Source organism: Podarcis cretensis (genome assembly GCF_951804945.1).
Source record: "Podarcis cretensis genome assembly, chromosome: 3".
In the NCBI taxonomy this organism is placed as follows: Eukaryota; Metazoa; Chordata; class Lepidosauria; order Squamata; family Lacertidae; genus Podarcis; species Podarcis cretensis.
Genome location: NC_137172.1, coordinates 80397790 through 80421071, shown reverse-complemented (window position 1 = coordinate 80421071; position 23282 = coordinate 80397790). Strand labels below are relative to the sequence as shown.

General features: G+C 40.3%; 1 protein-coding gene across 4 annotated transcripts in view; it reads right to left on the bottom strand.

Annotated features, from left to right (window-relative positions):
• Positions 1–23282, bottom strand: part of EPHA7 (EPH receptor A7) — a 165764-nt gene that overhangs the window by 5464 nt on the left and 137018 nt on the right. For 3 of the 4 annotated variants that reach the window (XM_079971066.1, XM_079971069.1, XM_079971068.1), the window contains exons 8-14: positions 20943–21051; positions 19917–19972; positions 14508–14633; positions 11945–12130; positions 11296–11357; positions 9900–10109; positions 7221–7370 (exon numbers count right to left, since the gene is read on the bottom strand). In XM_079971066.1, the coding sequence (XP_079827192.1) occupies positions 7221–7370; positions 9900–10109; positions 11296–11357; positions 11945–12130; positions 14508–14633; positions 19917–19972; positions 20943–21051 (899 nt within the window). The remainder of the gene's footprint in view (positions 1–7220; positions 7371–9899; positions 10110–11295; positions 11358–11944; positions 12131–14507; positions 14634–19916; positions 19973–20942; positions 21052–23282) is intronic. The other variant, XM_079971067.1, reaches the window with a different exon arrangement.

The following is a 23282-nucleotide window of genomic DNA, read 5'->3' as shown; positions in this document are numbered from 1 at the left end:
ATTACCTAGTCAAATCAGCAGCAGGAAACAGCAATTAAATTCACCAAGGGTGCAGCTGATAAATTGATACATGGAGATGCTCTTTGAAGGCAACAGCATTTGCCCAAAAGCTCCCCCCCCCTTCATTTCCCCTCCAGGAATACACACAGCATTTAAATGAACAGAAGTTTAGGCACTGGTGCATGCTATGCAAGAAAAGTATCTGGAAATCACTGTACATAAAAGGTACTTTCTAAAAAAGCACTTTCCCTTAATATTCACCCTTACACTGGGCACAACTGGATCTGAATGCAATGTGACATGTATAAGCATAGCTTGGTTGCGTAATATCTTAATGAATCAGGAGAAGGAAAGTCCATTAGTAATAAGAAAATGTGGCATGTTGTGATATGGTGCAGGGCAGTTAATGTCTGTAGGAAGAGTTACACCCACTGCTTGATTTTCTAGCAAAACTCATTTGAGGTTTAAGTAAAAGAGGGAGGGGAAAATAATTATAGGAAAATGCTAAATGCCCCTAGGACAGGATAAGAAACCATGATGGGAAGCAATGAGCTGATTAAAAAAAAACGTTATATAAAGCGTTAAAATATTGTTTCAGGGTGGGGTGGGTATTTCAAATATCGACAGACATAACTGTGTTAGAATTGCTAAGGAAGAGTGCTTGTTCCTCAGGAGTAAGTAGCACAGGACCCTTTCCTTTGCAGCAGTCTACAGAGAAAGCCAACCTTGTGGCTTTCTTCTGGGGTTAACCCTAGGATATAAAGCTGTCATGATAAATAAAAGCTGGTGAGAATTCAAAGCTTTTGTTCAATATATATTATATACGCATGTCGGAATGTGAATTGAAGGAGGATTTTAAAGAATGAAAAGTAGACTCCAAGAATTTTCAAAATCTCCCAGTGCACTGCAGAAAAGTATAACAATGTGTAATGGCATATACACAGGCATCAATGACATATATATGAACAGAGGAAGCCAAAATCCTATTGGATGCAGGCTGCAAATATTGTAAACGTTTGAAAACATGGGGTGATTGTCACTTAGCGCTCCTATCACTTTTGTGCCAAAGGAAGCATCCACTCGCATAAGAGGGGGAAAGAAATTGTGTGTGTCCCTCGGCTACAGACACCAGCATCTCCCCACCTGCAAAAAAATTTTTTAGTAGATTGTGGGATCCTCTAGAAGAGATTTTTTTGGAAGCTGTGGTAGCTGCCAGGGAGAGAAGAAAATAGTCAATATCACCTTCCCTCTTCTGAGTGGAAACCTACAGCTGAATCCTGAGCTCTCATACACTTGCAAAGTTGGAGGGTACTCCACATTCAAACTGAAAGGTCACAAACCACTTTTGTGGTTGCAGCTTTACTTCAAATAATATCATATCCATAATGCTGAGGTTAATGTTATCTAACGTGTTCATTCTCAGGCCACAGGCATTTCAATGGCTGTAATTTTGTGTTTTCTTATTCTATAACTCTATTATGCATGGTAATAGGTGAGTGTGGATAAAACACGCAGAGATTCCTGGAGCTCTGATGTTTAGCTTGGGCTAAACATCAAATTTTTCAAATCTGAAATTTGCAGAGTTCAGAACTGTGTATGGTATACATGTGGAAAGTCAGTCTCTCTCTCTCTGTATGTGCATGTAATTATTCAAAATGATGATGCAGTAATTATGCTCTTCGAACTAAAAATGTGTTTATGATGAAAATTCAACTCAGACACTTATTAATAAAATGTGAGTACTCCACAGAATTTCCAAAGGAATTAGAGATGAGAGAAATACAAATACGACACGCCTTGTCAATCTCTCACAGTAATTGGAACACAATTATTTGACTGATTGCCGTCAATTGATCTAGAAATCCAAAACATGACTATGGCAGAACATATCACCTAGAAAGCAAAAGTGAAGCAATGAAAGAAGAAAGTGCAACAAAATATGCATTAGCAGGCGTGATGGCAAATATATTTTCTTGATTGTAGAAAATTCCATGGTGTTGAGAAATGACTAACAGCAAAAGTTAATGGTTCACCTTTTTTTAAAAAAAAGGAAAAATCTTATACTTCTTTTACACATGAACACTGAACAAATAAAACCAGAAATTCAAATAGTTTTTGTTTAAGACCATTCTGAATGAGAGAAATAAGGTAAGTGATTCTAAGATTTAAAGTCAAAGCATAATGATGGGGACCGACAAGATGCACTAAAACCACCACAACAACAAATGGTATGAGGTCAATTTTTCACATTATTTGGCTTAGTTCCAGCACATACTCTATTTTAAGGAGTGAATATATATTTAAATGAATTTATAGCCATGTAAACTGGATAAGAACACTACCTATTTCAGTAGGGAAATAGGTTCCAACCCATCTTTGTCTTGCCATATGAAACCAGATTAAATAAATTAGTCCCTCTCATCTGACTTACTCCACTTTACATACTGTACTGGTGAATACAAATGACACAAAATGCAGTTAACATGATTGTGTGAAACCTGATTGTAAAAGTGTAGCTTTAGTCTAAATTAATGAGAATACTACATACTTTATTTAGGTACCACTTGCCTCGCCTGCTCTGGAGTGTAGGACGTGAACCAATGGCTTCAAGTTACAAGGAAGGAGATTCTGACTAAACATCAGGAAGAACTTTCTCATGGTAAGATCTGCTTGACAATGGAACGCTTGGAAGGTGGTAGACGCTCCTTCCTTGGGGGTTTTTAAACAGAGGTTGGATGTCCGTCTGTCATGGATGCTTTAGCTGTAAGTCCTGCACTGCAGGGGGTTGGACTGGCTGATTCTTGGGGTTCACAATTCTATTGTTCTATGTCACAACTATCCCTTGTGCTTGTTTATCATTTCTTTTCTGATTTGCTTAGTTTGTAGAGCAGTAGTTCAACACATCCTCATCCCATCCCATCCTACCAGGCTTAAAATATTTAAGTTGCATTCTTGAATGCACTTGCCTGGAAGTAAGCCCTATTGAAGTGTATGGGACATACTTCTGAATAGACATGTGCAAGATTGCACTGAAAACCTCATTTCAGCTGAGCAGGAAATAAATTAAATGCTAACTAGAATATAACTGGTATGTTGTTCTCACTGTCAGACAATTTGCTCTGTTTACCTATTTACAAATTGAGCCCAAACATTAAGCCCAATGCAAAATTTCAGCAAGAAGTATGAAAATACTGATTTTGTCTGTTGCTTTCCCTTCTCCTAACAGTTCTTTCCTTATGTCTTTTTTGAAAGATAGGTAAGCTTTGCCTTTGAGGCATCTTATATTCCTGTCAGACACCTTTTATGTTTGAATCTAGTACAGAAGGAAGGTGTCAAAAGGAATGAAACTCGACTGGGTGTCGAGGGAATGTAAATATTTCTCTCTCCCTGCCCCAAGGACTTGTTTGCCCATATTTTGACAGTCCATGAAATCTCTGACACTGAGACCTGTCAAATATTAACAACTTTGCTCTCTGCCAAACTGACTCATCATTTAGATTTTATATGGTAGATTAGAAAAAAAAACGCACCAAAAACAGTACTCTCTGATGTCAATCATTTTTAAAAAAACAACAGGGAAATATCATGATTTCTCTCGTGTCAGAGCTACCTCTAGGTCCCAGCTCACAGAGGACCAACGCTAGGCTGTCGTAATGTACAAAAGTCTTTATTGAAGTTCAATTTCCATTTCAAAGCCGCAGCGCACAGCCCTACATCTTACACCCTAGATCGGCGAAGTCCCGTATGAGTCTCCTCCCCTCTGACACCAGTTTAAGATCCTAGCCCTGCTCCACCTTTTCCGCTGCTCTCTCCTCTTCTGGGTCCTCCTGCCCGCTGGGGCATTGCCCTTTCTGGACTCTTCCGACGCTGAGTCGCTTAGCTCCTCCCCCTGCCTCCTGCGGGCTTTAGGACCCGGTTCCCAATCCTCATTCTCTGCTGTCCCGCGCTCCTGTACATTTGAACTTGCCTCTCGCGCCAACCCAGTGACCTTTCTCCTAACCGTTACACTACTTCGGTCACTGCTTCCCTCTTCCGGGATACTGGCCGGATCTGACCTCCCCTCCGTTGTCCGACTTTCTGATGGAGGCGTGGTCAGCCCTGCCTCATCTTCTCTCCCTGGTGGGGAATGCACTGGCCCCGATCCTTGGGACTCTTCCCCCCCACTCTGCTCTGGTGGGGAAGCTGGTCCTGATTTCCAACTACTGCTCTGGGAGTCCCTTGTGCCCCCTTGCTCCTGGGGCGTTCCCCTTGGGAACCCCCTACCCCTTGCCACTGGCGCCCCCCTCTGTGAATCCTCCGATTCGCTGGAGAGGCTCATGGAATCCCTCGGTCCACTGTCCTCTTCTCCTACGCTCCCCTCGGATTCTTCCCCTTCGCTCTCCATCTCCTCTCTTCCCTGTGCCTCTGCTCCTGAGCCCCTGACATCTCGTCATTTATTTACACACACACACACACACACACACACACACACACTTATTTCTAAATGAAAATTCACTTGGTATCTGCAGTTTGATTCCCATATTTTATATAACGGCAATAAAGTTGAAACCAGAGTAGCTAATAGTACCATACTAAGGGAAAGAGCACACATTGCATCAAATATTGGCCTCCCTGTATTGAGAAATTCTCCCTAGTCCTTTGTTTTTCACAGCAGTAGGCCATGTGGTAGGGCTGCACTGCTCATTTGACTTCTGTCCAGCTGAGTCACTGCAGCATACTGGGATGGAGAGCAGTGGCAAGGTTGGCATGGTGGAAATGCCCTGGGAGGAGCACCATACTGGCATCACCAGCACATTTGTACTGTGCCAACCCTACCTTGGCACAAGCATTCTACTTGTCCCCCTCTCCTTCCCCTGCCTGCTGTTTCAGGGGACGGGGCAGTGTCTCTTTACCCTGCAGAGCAGATTTAGAGATTTAGCATGATGCTAAAGCAGCCCTAACTTCACCTCCATCTCTTTGGACATGGAGATGCCAGCACTGGTGCAGACAAACTTCACAGAGCCAGCCCACACAGAGGAATATGCCCATTCATCTGTCCAGTCTTGGGACATACGAACAGCTGTACTTGCCATGTTCTCTTCAAAGGGAAGGTGCAGGAGGTGTCTTCCTTGTTGAATCAATGTCAAAGCTTGTGGTCAGCCGTGCATTTAACCTCTCATGTATCTGAGGATTTCAGCAAGAGTTCCATCTTGTCTCTCATACCTTTTAACATTTATATGAAGGCACTGGAAGAAGTCATCCAGGGAATAAGGAGAAGCTCTTTAGATGTTGGACCAGTACTGGGGGTGTTGAGCTGTATAAGGGCTTATAAACTGAGACTGAATTCCTACTAGCTGGAGGCAGGAATAGTGGGCAGCACCAGCGTCTAGGAGCCAGGGACATGGCCTGTTCTGAATGAAGTTACATTCCTGCCAAAAGAACAGCTTGGGGATGCTCCTGGAGGTAGCATTGTCACTAGAAGCTCAGATTACAATTGTAAGTAAGTTTGTAACTTAGGCCAAACTGTACCGTCTATTGATCTGAAGAAATATTTTGTGTCCAAATAAAGAACTAATTTAGATATAGCTCTGTTCCACAGCCATGGACCTTTGTGCTTAAAATTAAAGCTTTGGTAAAGCCAAGTCCCCTCCCCACTTGCTTGTGAAAATGGCTACCCTGTTCAAGGAATAATCCTCTTCAAAAGGGTTAGTCACAGGGAACTTCCATACACAAGAACCTGCTCTAAAATACTCTTGTAAGGGCTAGATTGGGTGCCATGTAAACAAGCCCTCAATCTGCACCTGTGTAAACAAGCCTGAGGCCAAGATCAAGGGTGTGGAGATGACTACATGTTTTCATTTTTCCTGTTTTGTAAGGGATAAAAGTGACAGCCTAAGTCCTACCTAGAATGAGGATGCATATAGTGTTATGAAAAGGGTTTGTTTTCTCATTGTAGGATTATATTATTTTCACTGAAGACAACATGGAATAAAGGTTCAGTTGTAAAATGTTGAGAAGAAATCAGCTATTATGGATTCATTACTCCCTCTCTCTAAGGATGATTAATAGGCTAGTGTTTTGAGGGGTTTGTAATGGTGTTGTTGAAACTTACAGAATTTGTGGGCTTTAACAAAACCCCCAAAACTGTCTGGGATCCAAAGTGCCCTTGCATGTCCTTGCCAACTTGCTTTCAGAGGTCTCCAAACACCAAGAGTGACTTTTTAAGATGTCTAAAGGCAACAATAGGGATGCGGGTGGCGCTGTGGGTAAAACCTCAGCGCCTAGGACTTGCCGATCGCATGGTCGGCGGTTCGAATCCCCGCGGCGGGGTGTGCTCCCGTCATTCGGTCCCAGCGCTTGCCAACCTAGCAGTTCGAAAGCACCCCCGGGTGCAAGTAGATAAATAGGGACCGCTTACCAGCAGGAAGGTAAACGGCGTTCCGTGTGCTGCGCTGGCTCACCAGATGCAGCTTGTCACGCTGGCCACGTGACCCGGAAGTGTCTGCGGACAGCGCTGGCTCCTGGCCGATAGAGTGAGATGAGCGCACAACCCTAGAGTCTGGCAAGACTGGCCCGTACGGGCAGGGATACCTTTACCTTTTAAAGGCAACAATGGCTGGAAAAGCCTGAACATCATAACTGACCCTTATCCCAGCTTTTGGCTCAGTCCTCTACACACTTACCTGTGAACTCAATGGGTCTTACTTCTGAGTAGACATGTGCAGGATTGTTCTATTTGCCTACTAGGTTATGCATTATGTAGTCTCTTTCTGTGTATGGTGCTTGCTATGCCCTATTAATGAACTATAAAATAATGAAACAGCTAGCACCAGTATTTATGATAAAGTAATAGAGATGTAGCTAAAAAGATAATTAAAACAATATGTGGAATTCAGCATCGCATTAATGCAATTGTTCTGTCAGCGCAAGCATTTCTATTTGCCGGATGGAACAATCACCCCTTCCTCACACACACTCCGGAGTGGATTTGGAGGAGGAAGTGGTCAAACTCCAGTGCACTCGTGGGAGCCCTTGAGCTGGCTTCCCACTAGCTGGCTAGTGCTAATAAATTTATACCTTTCCAAAATAAGTTTCTATTTCCCTTTTATAATATAAATATTAGTTCTTCAAGTCTTTGGGTGTGTTGCTAGAGAGAAAACCCTAATCCATATATCATTCGCAAGTTCTATTATCCAGCGCTGTGCATTAGAAGAAACAGAACATGCATTTTTGGAACTTACATCTTGATTTGACATATCCCAGTATGGCCTCTCTCCGTAAGACATGACTTCCCACATTACTATTCCATAACTCCATACGTCACTTGCTGATGTAAACTTGCGATACTGTATGGCCTCAGGAGCTGTCCATCTTACTGGTATTTTCCCACCCTATGGAAAAAGAAAGTTTCTGAAACAAATTTACAGTAACACCATCCATACATGAAAGCATTAGATGACAGGCAGCTTGTTAGATCTTCTTGCAATCATAAAAGAAAATTAAAACCAAGGAAGTAAATTATACCTGTGCTTCTTTAAATCTTACATCATCTCACAGATTATAGCCATTCCTCCCTCCTACAGAGTCAACCAATACGATATACAGAGCAGGTACTACTGGGCTGCACCACTTCAGATCATTGCAAGGATGACATGGTTAAATATAACTAGATATAAATGTTTATTATACATGGAAAACTAGAATATCAGGAAGAAACTTTTTCTTATTCTTGACATCTTCCCGATACGCTAGTTTGTAATGTACTGAGAACCTCCACAATTAAATATGCACTTTCTCCTTCTTAACATGTTGGTTTTCCATCATTCAGGGAGCTCAAGAGAATATAAAAACATCCATTAGAGGACTGGGCTGGGAGAGTGGTGTGCAGATGCCATAATCCAGCATTTGGCAGAGGACAGCAGCAATCATTGCACCTGTGGGCCAATGACATTAATACTCACGTTCCTTGAGCACTGGAGAAAGCTCCACAGGTACTGTATTTTAGGGTAGGTGAACCTGTGGCACTGCAGATGTTCTTCAGCTCCAACTGCCATCAGCACCAGCCAGAATGGTCACTGATGATGGAAATTATTGTGCAGGACACCTGACTTACCACACCTGTTGTATTGTAATGAGCTTGCTAATGAGCATGAATTTTCACTCCCCCCCCCTTTTATTTTTTACACTGGCACCTTTACTCCGAGATTCTGAGTCAGTTTAGGATTATTAACAGGAATTATTTCAAGCTAATTGTCCCAAATTGCATAGTGAGAGCTGCTGTTCGCATGTGCTCAGGGGTGTATGAAAGGGGGGTGGGGTGGTCGAGTGTCATCCCTGAGGTGTGTGTGTGTGACAAATTCCCTCCTGTGCGGATTGCTGCACCACCACCCCTGGATGCCAATTGCCCCCAATGGGCGCCGATCGCTCCCCCTGGGTGGCTTGCCCTGCTCCCCGGGTGCCCGAGCGGCTAGGTCCACCGCTGCATGTGCTAACATGTTTACTTGATTAGTTAAACCCATTGGTGAGGAGCCTCTGGCGCATGGACTAAATGTGGCCTGTAGGGCCTCTCCATCCAACACACAGCCTCCTCTCTTCACCCTGACCCAACAGCATTTAGGCTTTTAAAAAGCTTGCATTTCTGTCAGGAAGGGAGGGGTGGTTAGGTGCTAGGAGTAACCCTCCCTTTGTACTGCAATACCTGCAGCAATTATGCTTAAATACAAAACACTTTCACTGGTACCAATACAAGCTTTTAAAAGCAGAAATGCTATGCATGTTTTAAACTCTTAATTGCTGCATGGGGAAGGGCAGGGGGAATCAGAAGCAGGACAGAAGAGATGGTTTAGTGGATGGGTGGAGGATGTGAATGCTTTGGCCTTGTCCTCTGTTATTACTGACAGCTGGCCACTGGAATTTTTTTTATGAGGAAATGTAGCCCTCAGGCTTGGGCTGAAAAAGCTTTCCCACCCCTGGCATTAACAGTTGACTCTGCCTTTGTTCCTAACAGGTACATTTTGGTCTGTCTTGGTAATCAGCGTTGGTGTGGACTGTGGCAGAATAGTCTCCCAACTGCAACCTGTTATCTATAGCTCCCACCTCTATTCCATGCTGCCACTTTTCAGCACTGGTCTCACATGAAAGAGAACTTTCGATGTGTGTGGATTGGAAAATGTATACTGCTAGAACAGGTGTGTATCAAAGGAGGACAGCCACCTGCTGAACTCAAGAGAAAGTATTTTTCAAGGAGTTTGAGATTAATGGGATTATTAATCTTTTTAAATTAGTGAGGTGGGATTCACATTTTATTTTAGTTGTGCCATCTTTACCACGTGCTCCTGGCTTGCCCCCTCAATCCCAGTCTCTGCCCCCCCCCCCATTTCTACTGAGTCTTGCATGGAGTTCTATTGCAATATTACTCTTTATATTAACTCCCACAGTTAAATGATTGGCCAGCAATTCCTTTGTTAAGAGACCCTGCCCAGGATACTGGAGTGATGATGTTTCATCAATGGGAGCTAATGTCTGGCAGACAGAGACTTTTATACTAGAAAGCAATCAGATCTTGGAGAAGTCAGACACCTACTTCTCTAAATAAGTTTGTGTGAGAGAAACAAAAACAGGAGGTAGGGAGAAAGAACAGAGAATTGGATAAGGGCACCCCTGAAGATCTGATGTGGGATAGTGGTGCTACCGTCTTGTAAGAATGTGCATGCCACCTGCCTCCACCTGTGCTCTACATATGTATTTGGAAATAACGCAAATAATGCAAAAATGCCACAGGTCACCAGTGTTTTTTCATCTAAAGGTCACTTGACTTGTGGAGCACAGCCCTTGGAAATTCTCACCACTCCTGGGAGTGGGGAATGGGCAACAATATACTTGAGCGAACTGTGCTCTTTTCCATTTAATGTGCAACTCACTGTTGTAGTGTAGACAGCTTCTGGGTCATCTTCTATAACTCTGGAGAGGCCAAAGTCTGACACTTTGCAAACAAGATTGCTGTTGACCAGAATGTTGCGTGCTGCTAAGTCCCTGTGCACGTATCCCATATCAGCCAAGTATCTCATTCCAGCAGCAATTCCTCTCAACATCCCCACCAGCTGAATTACTGTAAATTGCCCATCATGTTTCTGAAGTAAAAGAAAGAAGCAGAGAAATGCGTCTTAGAGCAGCTGAGAGGGAAGGATAAAAACATTGTTAAAATCCTGGTGCTTTAAGGCCAGGCCTCCCACAGCCATGTGTCTGCAAATTCCACATGTAATATGTCATTAGTGCCTCCATCTCATGCATGACTTGCCTCCCACAGCCCACATGTAAGACATGAAGTGTCGCTCTGGGCTTCACATGTGCAGTCCGTCAACCCCCACCTCCCACCCTAGCAGCAGATCAATCGTAAGAGAAACCCTATTAGTATATGAATATATATGTGTAAATCCTGATTTTCATTAAACCATTTCCAAAGGGTAGAGGAATGGGTTACTCCATGAGAGCTATGAATATACTGGTTCTTAGCTTTATGTAAAAATGTATTTTGAGGGCAAGAGTATATATTACATGGCATTTATGCTGGCATCCATGCTCCTAAAGTGTGAACTACATAATAGGAAAGTAGCTGTTGTGAGTATGGGAAGAAACATTATGATACCAATCATGAGCGCAGCCAGGATTTTTGTTAGGGGTGGCAGAACTGATGTGATTGGTCAGTTAGTTAAGTATTTCTATTGCTTTACTTGCTCTAGGGGAGGACAGCTGCCCCCCCCTGCCCCTCTGGCTACGCCCATGATTACCAATATTATACTTGGGGAACCATGCAGCAGATTTAGCTTACTGATGCTAACAGTTATGTACTTTCTTTTTTGGACTTCGTAGTGTTTAGCAAATTGTCTACCATAAATGGTAAACAGTCACAAAAAGTTGTAAAATCTCTCTTAGGACTGGGGGGAGGGAATGCTTCTTTCATTTCTGAATTACTGCTGCACTTAATTTAAGGACTCTTTCTTTTCTACAATGTTGAAAAGATACAAATATGATTTTGAAGCATGTGTTCCCACAATATGGCTTCAGGTCCCTTTCGATGATGGTAATCAAAACCACAATATCTGTCCCACATTGGATCACTTAGATGGCCAAAAATGTTTTCGTTTGATCCCGTCTGGTCTTCTAATTTCTAATCTGATTTTTCAGAGACCATTCAGAGATCTCTTAATGTTTGGCGTGTTCTCATTTTACACTGAAAATGTTTTATTATGCTAAATTGGTAGCATATATATTTTATTTTTGAAGTGCTATGTATGTTTCCCTCTAGCATTCACTCACCCTGAGAAATGCATCCAGAGCTCCATTCTCCATGTATTCTATTACAATCATGACTGGTTTCCCTAAAAAAGAAAGAAGAAAGGGGGGCACATTTTGTTTAAAGGAATCATAATCTGAGCAGAGTGGTTCCCTCCACTCCTGATAAAACACATGTTGTTCCTTTGAAGGGCTGAATAGTTGAGGCATGAGTGCTCCTGAAGCTTCCAAAACTGTTACTGAGATCTAAAAGGCCCTTAAATGTCTGTGTGCAGAATATGGTCATGATTCGCAAAAGTTAAACCGTACAAATCAAAATGTCAGTGCGTTCTCCTGACTCCCGCTGTGTGAAAAGAATTCTGGGGAAATGGCACTTCAGATAATACGAAAGAACATAAGAAACCTTATCTTTCTACATGGTATTTGAGGCTAAATGGGACTAGGAAAAATAAATATTCCAAAGTTCTTCATCTTTTCATCATCCACTGATCTTATGTCTATCTCTCTCTAATGTTGTTGCATAAACTAAGCATTCTCTTAGTTACACATCAGAAGAAAATCTGTTAATCTATGCAGCACATCTCTGTCTTTTGAATTGCTGACTATGACAACTTCGTAACAATGTATTGCCTTTTAGTATGTTGTCTAAAGGTCAGATCTGGTAGTTAATTACCTCTGGTAACCACCCCTTCTAAATGAACAACGTTGGGGTGATCAAACTGTCCCATGATGCTCGCCTCACAAAGAAAATCCCTTCTTTGCTTTTCAGTGAAGCCTACTTTTAAGGTTTTAATGGCCACAGCAACATCTCTCTTGCCTGGAAGCTTTAGGCGCCCACTGCATACTTCTCCAAACTCTCCTGAAATGGAAAACATGTCATCTGTTAGGAAGCTATAAAAGCGAAGGACTGTGGTGGCACAGTCAGTAGCATAGTACAGACAATAGTATAGCACACAATGGTTGTGCACAACAGGAGTATCATAAACATGTTGGCAGGGAACAGAAGATTATAGTGCCGTCATCAAAATCAACCACTCACAGAACTGAGAACCTTTACTCCACAGTTGAGTGTACCACATTAGCAGAGAAACATGGTAAATCTTTGATGCTGCCTGTTGTCTGTCACACTGATACTTCATATGTTTACTTGATATAAACCATGTATATATTTTTCTGCTTTATCGTCAGGCTGTTGCAACAGTCATTTTCCTCACAGTCTTTGCTAAGTATGATCCATGAATTGAAATATAAATAAGGCAACTACACTTAACACTTCACCACCAAAAGGACTGACATTTCCATATTTGCCTTTCAGTTTGTCAGCAGAGTTCCGAGTTTGTAGTCACAAAATCAATCAGAAAATTAATTTTCCTTTTAAAAAACCAAATTGAATCAGAATTCCACAAGAACAGGAAAGTAAGATTGTTGTTTTGTGCTGTCTCAAGCTTATTTAACCACAGACCCTTATCTATTATCTCAGTCAAGTTCTAAACCAGTGAGTGCTTGTTGTGAATTAAGGGTTTTATACAACTTTAGTTGTATAAGGTGCTATTGATTTTATTGTCTACAGATGAGCAAGCTCACCCCTGCTTTGTGTTGTTGGACTGGCTCAAAAACGAGCCTTCTCTTAATTTGGAAATGCCATGGTTAATTTCTGAACCTATCTAAACTTGCTTTTTTTTTCAGAGGCAGCCTTTGTATAAGGGGGCTGCTTTGACTTCTGTAAAATCACTGGAATGGATATGGAGAAACGGTGATCCAGTTTTCCTGGAAGCAGGCCTTCAATGCAGCTAACTTGGCATAGCATCCTATGCCCTTTTAAAATGTGGTTCTTTTGGGGGGGAGTTATTATTTTTATTTTGATTATATATAGTGTAGTTTTATATTTTGATTTTGTTCTGTGAACTGCCCTGAGACTTCTGGGTATAGGTCGGTATATAAATTCAATCAATCAATCAATCAATCAATGAATGGGAACAGTTGTTTTGCCTGGAGGCTCCAGCTCATGCGGGAAGGTTATCTGCATGGTGAAAATGAAGTTATTGTGTCAAATCTGCTCCACAATGTTATAATAATGCCTTTGCTCAAGTTAAGAACTTTGACATGAAGGTTATTACTCACCTCTGTGCCTGCAAATAAGTGCTTACAGTGAAAGCATGTGGTTATGCTGGCACCGAAAACAGATATTCAAAAACAAGATTGGAGCATCCATTGAATTCCAGTGGGACAGACTGCTGCATGACTTAAGATAATATTCTGAATCAGGAGTGTACATGAATTTAGTTTTAGTTAATGTCGTCATTAACATCTTCTAAGGCTGCAGTCCTATACACACTGACATTGCATGCATAGGTTTCATCTGTTTTCACATTAAGTTAAGTGAGTCCGCCTCCCCTTTTAAAAAACAACAAAGAGCTATTATATGTAATTTACAGCACTTGTCACACTGCTGCAGGAGTGATAAAGAGGGGGAAAAGAGGACTTAAAAGTACTGCATAAAACAACAGGAAATCAAAGAATGTTTCCTCCAGGAGTCCCAGGTATTTGATATTTTTCTTGCCCATGGATACTTAATTTCACTACATGAACCAGTATAATAATAAAAGTGTCACATATCTTATTAATGCAAACAAATGGAAACAGGTTTCCAGAGCATGAACACCACTGCCCAAGTATGTGGGAAAAGGAAGAAAAGCAATGTAATGACAGCACAATTACCATCACTCACAAGAGCTAAGATGAGGACTCCTTTTAGCTATAAAATACTTTAAAAATGGCACCAATGACATTCCCCAAAGAAAAACTTATTTTGTAAAGCCAGCTTTTAGTTATAACAAACACAAATGTCGTTCTTTATATAGACACACACAAGTAAGCCTCTCTTGGAGTTTAATGGAAATATTGATGCAAATATAGCCATCAGGTGTTTAACTCAAATGCACCACCTTCTCTTAACAATGTGTGAGGAGGAATGACATTATTTGCATTTGTAAAACACAATTTTCATTTCATTTTCCTAAAAGGAAATAGAAATGCACACACATGTTTTGGACCACTGGACTGGTTATTTATTTATTTTACATTTATGAGCAAATGCAGCTCCAGTGCTTTTAACCACTCTGGTATAGGCAAAAAGCTCCATGCGCAAGATATAATTATTTGCCTGTCATCATGATGTATGAGTTTCAATCTGAGCTAAATGGAAGAATTGTATAAGGAAGCCACAGCGAGCTTACCTGCACCGATCACACGCTCTATTTTAATACAGGAGGCATCTAACTCCTTGGCGAATTGATGGACAGCTCTATTTGGATCCTCGTAGGTTTCAGGGTCAATGTAGGTTTTGGTGCCTGGAAATTTAACTGTAATGATGTAAGAAAGCATGACTGTGATGAAGCAAAGCACTTATTGTGCAGCCAATCCCGGAATTTCATTAAGCAGAGCGCACCCTAGAACAGTGAGGCTCCTGTTGAGCCAGCTAGGTAAGGCAAATGGGTGTTTCTCAGGAAACACCTCCCCATTCCTTACATTTGTGGTCAGCAAGCAACTTTGCAGGATAACCCATCTGAGATGGGGTGAAAGGTGAAAACCCAATTCTTTCTTCCCCAGTAGAACCTGCAAGCTCTGCTGCCACAGTCACTATTCATTCCATTAACTGTGGACTGGCAATTGGGACAGCCAAAAGATGATACTGATTTGGCCCTGGAAGTTCTAGTTCCTGATCCCTACCTTACACTTACATTGTCTTGAGTGAATGGAGTGAATGTTTCTAAAAAGTTCATTGTTCTGAGTATCTGTCCTTTATCCACATCCTGTGTTCTGAAAAATATACTGAGACCTCCACCCAACTGAATCTTCCTGAAGAGAGGTATGTGGCTTGCTGGAGAGGCAGTGGGATACCTCTGTGCCTTCTCACAACCTATTTTCATGCTGCTGGTGTTGGCCTGCTTTTGGTAGGCTTGCCAAGCAAGAGGGGGAAGATACTGTAAGGGCAGAGATCAGAAAGGTGACTATTCTGAGATGAAATATAACTGGTGCCAAGCTCTTTTTTCCCCTAACACAAAGTGGCATCACATTTTGACAGTCTTATCTGTCTCTGACATATAAATGATACACCTTCTTGGGCTCTCTCTTGTTTCGTTTATCCACAAGATTCTATCATATCTTCCCCAACTGTGAGTGTACTGGTGAGTAGGAAAATGTGCAGATCGGTATTGTAGAAAGTGAATGCAATGTTTCCCCACCCTTCAGAATTTCACATTGATCTTCCCGACCAAATGTTGGATAGCCATAAATTGCTGCTCTGAACTCCTTTAGGACAAAGGGTGATATATAAATTTAATTAGTAAATGAATAATATAGGGCAAGCGGTGTGTTTACGTTGTTTCTTTGGGACACAGTTACATCTGTAGTTTGAGCACATTGGTTTGTTTGTGGTGGTGGTAGGGAGGTTATGGGATGAAATACAAGAAGCAGAATGCTCTCTCCTAGACAGTACAATGGCCTAATCACCAAGATATGGGGTTGAGAAAAGAAGTTTTCAGACACAGATTCCATCAATTTTGAGAACGGTCTTAATGAAATAGTCATGGGCAACATATTCAGCAGGTATCACATGTTTCAAACTGCAGCAGCTATATTATTAAAAATAATGCCATGGGAAAAGAATGCTAGTGATGTGGAGGTCATCCACGGAGCTGAATAGGCATACTGAGGATCTGCAAGAAATTATTTCACATCTTCCCCAGAGGTTACTTTTGCTGCATTGTATTTTTCAATAGGTTTAGTGCTAATCATAATAATAATGGCTCAGCTTCTGGAGCTGATAAGGGCTCATTTTTTATTTACGTCCCCAACCAGAAGGGAAAGAGAGCAGAAAACAATAGGTTAACTGCCTATATTGTGCTCTCAAGCAAGCAGATGGAGAATGAGCCATCTTCTTGTGCTTGCGATAAGGAGCCTGGATTGGAGGTAACCTTGTGAATCGTAAATGGGTCTCTGATGGTACTTTATTCAAGCTGTCATAAAACATTTTGACAGGCCAACGCTTTCTTGGCATACCAACGTGAAATAGTGCTCCCTCAGATTCAAAGACATTGTTAAAAGAAAATGGTAGGAGGAAACAAAATGTAAATTGCAATTGGTTGACTAAACTCTTCCATTGTGTTATACCTTTAAAAACGTAGCACTTGGGATCATTCAAAGTTGAGGGGAATTGAATGGGAAGACTGGACATTCTATTAAATTCACTGATCTGAAAGCTAGTTAAAAGGATTGCTGTTTCAGGTTACTGTGAAAATCCAGTCTGATGTTTTAGCATATAAGAAAATTGTCTGTATACCACAGGAACAAAGGGATGCAAAATTGGAAATCATCAGTGACTTCAAGACTGTGTTTTGTTTCTCCCCAGAAACAATGATCATATCAAATTAAATACTATGCTTTTTATCAAAAGGCTCTAAAAATGTAGTCAAGTAAAGATGAAAATCATAAGACTTTCAGGTTGGCTTCATGGTTGGTAATCTTTTCTGACAGACTGTAAGCTTCCCTAGATATTGGATAACTAGATTTCTTGAAAGGGATACAATGAAGGAATGAAGTGTTATTTTCAATTTCAGTTTCTGACTATTAAGACTAGGCTGTTAACCTATTTACATTTTCTTCCCCTAAAACATATCATCTAAAAATAGTGCATGCTGGGGAAAAGCATTCTCCAGCTAGCACTTTCACTTTCCCTGTAGACACATGTAAAGGGAAAAAAATGCTTAATTTCATTTCTTTCTCAGACATCACTCGGTAGGGAATATTGAAAAGACCTTAAAGTATTTTAAGGATATGAAGAGCCTCACTACAACTAAAATAAGATGGTGTTACTAAGATTCTAATCCTTCAGAGGAGCTTCATTTCAACAGTGGGATGTTTGCAAATGCTTCATTTTTAAAACAACAACATGCACTCAGAACGTGATAACCCTGATTGCTATTACTATTTTCCATTTATTAGGTAAAGTGCCCTGCAAGGCTTGATTGAGGCTGGAATGGTTTCAATCCGTAGTTTAATGAAGTGATTTAAGTATTGACATATCTAGACTTAGAGAGAATGAATGAACTCAGGCTGATCAAATTTTATGAAAGGAGGAAAGGTGAAAGAGAAAACTTGATGTGACTTTGACTTGAGTCTCTAGATAGCATCACCAAATACTAAACACTAAGGAACCACCAGAACAGCACTTATTTGGCTACTGTTTTCAATGCTGTTTCATTTACTCCCAAGTATTAAAATCTATGTTAGCAACAAATTCCACATAGTAATAAACTATTACAAACAGAACACTGACAACCAGCCACTTTGTTACATTAAAACTACTCTGGTGCTATGATGGCAAAAAATTGCTAAAATATCACCACTTTCATCTACAAGGCAAAAAAACCTCCTAAACTTATTGATAAGAAAATTATAAATCAGAAAGGTTGTATTTAGACCTCACAATAACTTTCCCTTGAGTGTATTGAATGACTTTTTTGTTGAATTGTAGAATGATCCTGTATTCATCCAGATATTATTATCAGCCACTCTGATTCTTAATTTACTATATTTCCTTTGATGAATCAGTCATTTGCTTCAGGAAGCACCAGTGCAAAACATGAATTCATAGCACCCAGGTTGTAAGAGAAGTATTATGAACCTAACTGTAAAAAAAATGGCCTACCACTAACTACAAGCTGAGATCCATTTCTTCAGAAAATATGCATGGTCTTATCATGGCTGGTCTTCAAGTGGTTGCTAAATACCAAGTTTTATTCAGAGTGGCCCTATTCAAATTAATGGAGCAAATCTACTCATGTTCATTAATTTCAACTGGTCTACTGTGAGTAAGACTTTGCCAAATTCTGTGTTTGGCTGATTTAAATGTGTTTTGCTTTTTCAATGCATTATTGTTTCTCTTTTCTTACTTGGGAGGTATTTTTGTTGTTGTAGGCATTTTGTTGCTTTTCTAGTTATTGCAGTTTGTGTGTTTTTAAACTGTTTTGTAAGGGCAGTATGCCCTGAGTATTATTATTATTATTATTATTATTATTATTATTATTATTATTATCATCATCATTATCATTATATCAATCATACAAATAGCTTGCCTCTTTATAGAGGAAATTCTTGATTAGAGTTACTACTAGAGTGAATAATCTACGCAATGTATGAACCAGTACCACAATGGTGGCTACACATTGTTAATTAATCTTTCATCTTTTTTCCATTTAATGTGAAGGGAACAAATTTAAGACTTATTTTCACAAGTGAACAGCTTCTTTGGAGGCGCAATGGCAGTGGAGCCTGTCAAGTTCTGCAAGGGCAACACAGAGAGAGATGAGGGAGCTAGCAGAGACTGCCATCCCATGGACTGGGCTGATGAAGACAGGCAGGTGATGGTTGGAGGAGGACAGAGGTTGATGGGGCAGTGCCCCATTACCCTGAAAGGACCATATTACTCAGTCTAATTTGCACTGCTCAATCTATTTGTTAATTAAGTAACCAGATTTAAAAAGGAGATTTGAATTAATTTAAATTGAAATCCATGGGAAAGGCAACATGCAATCAATTTTCATTGAATCACCACCAGAAAGCATCAGAAATCACTGTGGGAACTGATGGACAGCCCAAAAGAAAACAAAAGTACGTTGGAACTTTTAGTGTGTATTTCAAAATTATTCTCCCCTCCTAAATGTATGCTATAATTCTTCAATCAATTACACATTCTGATTGCAGAACAATGTAATTAATCAACAACTAGATTTTATATGCAGACAATCATTTGGGATCTGATCATACCCGAAATATTGTTTTGGGAGGAAAGACTTTACTGAGCAGACAAAGGTGACTACAAGATGTTTCTGCTGAAATGTAAGTGATGTTATCAACAGAGATCAACTTTAACAGGATCTAGGCAGCTCTGAGTTCACTAAGCATAGCAGCTGGAGAGCAAATATGATATCACACACAACTATTTCTGATCCTCTTCTATGTAATGCTGATTTTATTAGGGGTTTTTTTAAAAAAAAATATATCGATAAAACTCAAGATTGCACTGACATACTAATTGGTTGATTGGCCTATTTTCTTCACCGGTTATTCTAAGTTCTATAAGTATTATGTTGGCTAATCACTCAGACAAATTTAGAAATATAGTTTTTACTGAATTGCCTTAAGCTTTGGGCAATGGATGAATCCTAACTTTCCTGCACAAATAATAAAAATAAATCAAATAGCTATTGGGCCAACAGCAATCAATCACAGTATCTCAGAGGGAACCATTAGGATATTATGAAACACTTATTCAAAAGAAACCAAAGGAAAAATGTGGATTGGAGACAACTATATATCATCCAAATGTACAGCAATAAAATCTGCCATGTGAACAGTGTTGATTTTATTCTATGTACTTTTGGAAGAGGTCATACTTCTTTTACAGTTTTTAACTTCACACTTGCCGTTTACACAGCATTTTAAAATTTATTATAGCTGTTCCTCTGGAAGAATGTTGTTTTTGTATTGTGTCTATTACTTTTGTATTGTGTCTATTACTGCCAGTCCCAATGCATTATAATTGGCCTGGAAATTCTTGGGGGAAATAACAGCAAAACACTTACAATGAAAGTAAAGTTCTTCATCTCCTTCTTGATCAGCTTTGCTATAGCCACAGTGCCTGTAAAAAAAAGAGAAGGGCATTTTCACAAAAATAATATATAACTACAGGTTGATTTTCCCCTTCCCCCATTGTGAAAACTAGATATGAAATGGATATAAGAGGACGGATAAATGCAAAATCCTTGTATGTTTTAAACTCATCCTTAATTACAACCCATATACTGCTATGGCTCACACAAAAATTTGTTGGAAAGTGTGCATGTATGAGGAGTGGTGCATTTCAGTAACCACTTAGTGAATTTGCTTTCTGATCCATAGGTGAAAATTACTTCAGCACACACATTAAGAATTGTTCATTCCACACAGCAACCCACCCAATGCATTCCTTTTCAAATATCTAGGGGGCTGTCACATGAAAGATGGAGCAAGCTTGTTTTCTCCTGCTCCTGAGGCTAGGACCAATACCAATGGCTTCAAGTTACAAGAAAGGAGATTCTAATGAAACATCAGGATGAACTTTCTCAGGGTAAGAGCTGTTCTGACAATTGAATGGACTCCTTTGGAAGGTAGTAGACTCTCATTGGAGGTTTTAAACAGAAGACGTGGGGGCATCTGTCATGGATGCTTTAGTTGAGATCCCTGCGTTGCAGGGGATTGGAATAGATATCTACAATTCTATTATTTCCTACACTTTTTCATGTATGTCAAAGGTGTTTTGGTCCCCAAAGGTTAGGGTTAGGCCCTTGGGATCTTGGCCTTTGTCACGAATATTACAGAAGAGTCAATGAACAAATTCAAATAACCAATCACTCTAGTTGCTTAAGTTCATGGAATGTCCCTGTCATGTTTTTGTGAAATAGCTATCAATAAAACAAAGCTTTTAGCCAAACCATGCTTTGAGTGGAAAATATTTCAATATTTAAGTTGAAAACCCTACAGATGCCAATGCATGGCCCAAGAAAAATTTCTTAAAATATAATTCATATAAACTAGCTATTAACAACTCTCTTAATATCCATAAGCAGTACCTTCGTCCAATGATGAAGCCAAAAACCATGAAGACCAGAATGATAGTGCCTGCCACAGCTACCACAGCTATGATTATAACAGGATTCTGTTCACTGGAGACAGCAGTGGCTGCCAACAAGAAAAAGAAGAGAGAAAATGTTAAAGATGAATCCAATATGCCGTTCTGAAACAGATTCTGGCACAATTCTACAACTTTAGAGACTATTGTGGGTATACAGGTTATCTCTTTTTTAACCCCAAAAGGCAGGATAGACATTTTATGTCTTAGCTACAATCAGGTCTGCTGTATTATCCTGACAAGGTCCTGAGTCTAACTACAGTTTGACAGGCACAGAAATTCAACATGTGCAGTTTTGCCCTCACTACATGTCTATATTAGGAAAAGGTGCCTACTGGGTTTTTCCAAGCCATGCGGCTGTTAAAGACACACAAGGATATCTTTGGGGGGTGGTTTGGTGTGGTGAAGCAGCAATCTCAGCATGGGATAGGAGAATATTGAAATATTTATGAAGGTTGATAGTTACAGATGAAAGCTGCAATCCTATACACAATAACACAACAAAACTTTCTTTTTAACCGACACACATAGGGTTGCATTATTAGGCTGTAATCATATTCACCAGCAAATAAGTCCCACTGAACTAAACAGACTTGATTTATGAAAGACATGCAGAGGATTGTACAGTTACAAGTATTTCAAAACTGCACTAAACAATTATGGATTTAGATATATTTCCATCACCTTTAATACGGTAACTTCCATTAGCAATCGCTGTGGATTAAATAAACTCAGAATAGGCACAGATATCTCAAAGCCCAGATTCAGTGCCTGGAGAGGGTTTATGAGGTAGGGGTGGTTATGCCCATTGCAGAGCCTGCCCAATGTGCCTATGGAGAATGCTGCCGGTGCAGATCTACTGCTGTCGGTGACTAGAATTACATTCTAAAATAGAGTGTTCTGAGAGTGGGACTAGGTAAAGGTAAAGGGACCCCTGACCATTAGGTCCAGTCATGACCGACTCTGGGGTTGCAGCGCTCATCTCACTTTATTGGCCGAGGGAGCCGGCGTACAGCTTTCGGGTCATGTGACCAGCATGACTAAGCCGCTTCTGGCGAACCAGAGCAGCACACAGAAACACCGTTTACCTTCCCGCCGGAGTGGTACCTATTTATTTACTTGCACTTTGACGTGCTTTCGAACTGCTAGGTTGGCAGGAGCAGGGACCGAGGAACGGGAGCTCACCCTGTCGCAGGGATTCAAACTGCCGACCTTCTGATCGGCAAGTCCTAGGCTCTGTGGTTTAACCCACAGCGCTACCTGTGTCCCCTGAGAATGGGACTAGGGCAGCCTTAAATCCATTGGCTCCAAAAGCCCCTATGTTTCCTCAAGGGACTCCATGATTGGGCCTGTTATCTACTTCATTCTGGAGCTGTCTTAATTCCTCAAATGGTTTTAGAGGATGATGATGATTATTTTTTTAGAAGAACCACTTGAGAGGGAGGAAAATGTGTTGTTCCCCGTTATTTCCTGCCCCTGGCAAGGTGGCAGGCTTGAGAAATGTCACATTGTCTCACTACTTCACTCCCGCTAAGAATTGTTACATATTAATAAAAGTAATAAAAGCAATAGCAATGAGTGTATGTTTTACAAACTCTCACATGTTAGCAACTTTTTCTAAAACTGACAATAATTCAGACTTTTCACTTGTTTTCTTCTGATTCTGAAAAGAAAGGTCCATACTGAAGTTACATAAATAAGATCTGAAAACTGCATGAAGATCTCCAGTATCAGTAAATTATTTACTACGCTAAACTCCAATAACAAGAGTTCTGGCCCCAGAAGCCATGTCACTTATGTCAGAAAAAGAAGAAAAACCCTTAAGAAGCATGAGTCATAGGGAGACAATAGCTAACTAGGAACAAAGAGGTGAGAAGTTTAATATTAACTTTTTGTGTGTGTTAAATAAACAAACCCACCAGACAATGAATTATTGTGTATTATGTATACTTTAAAAAATAAATAACGTTGCTTTATATGAACATCTGGTTAGACATGTAGTCTGGAGAGAAGCCGAACTGGATAGTTTTGATGTGGAATAGTCTCCCTTTTTTGATTATATAAATAGGGAGATTCATAGAAATACTCCTCCCATGACTCATTCCTCATTGTGGTTGGGCTATATAGACTCATCTTAAAAACTTGGCTATATGTAACAATATCTCTGTAATTAGATTTTTTTATACTGAATATGTTATTGTATAGTTACGTGTTAGTTTGCCCATATGTTTATGATAAATCAATAAAAATTAAAATAAATAAATCTCCAATCCATGCAGTT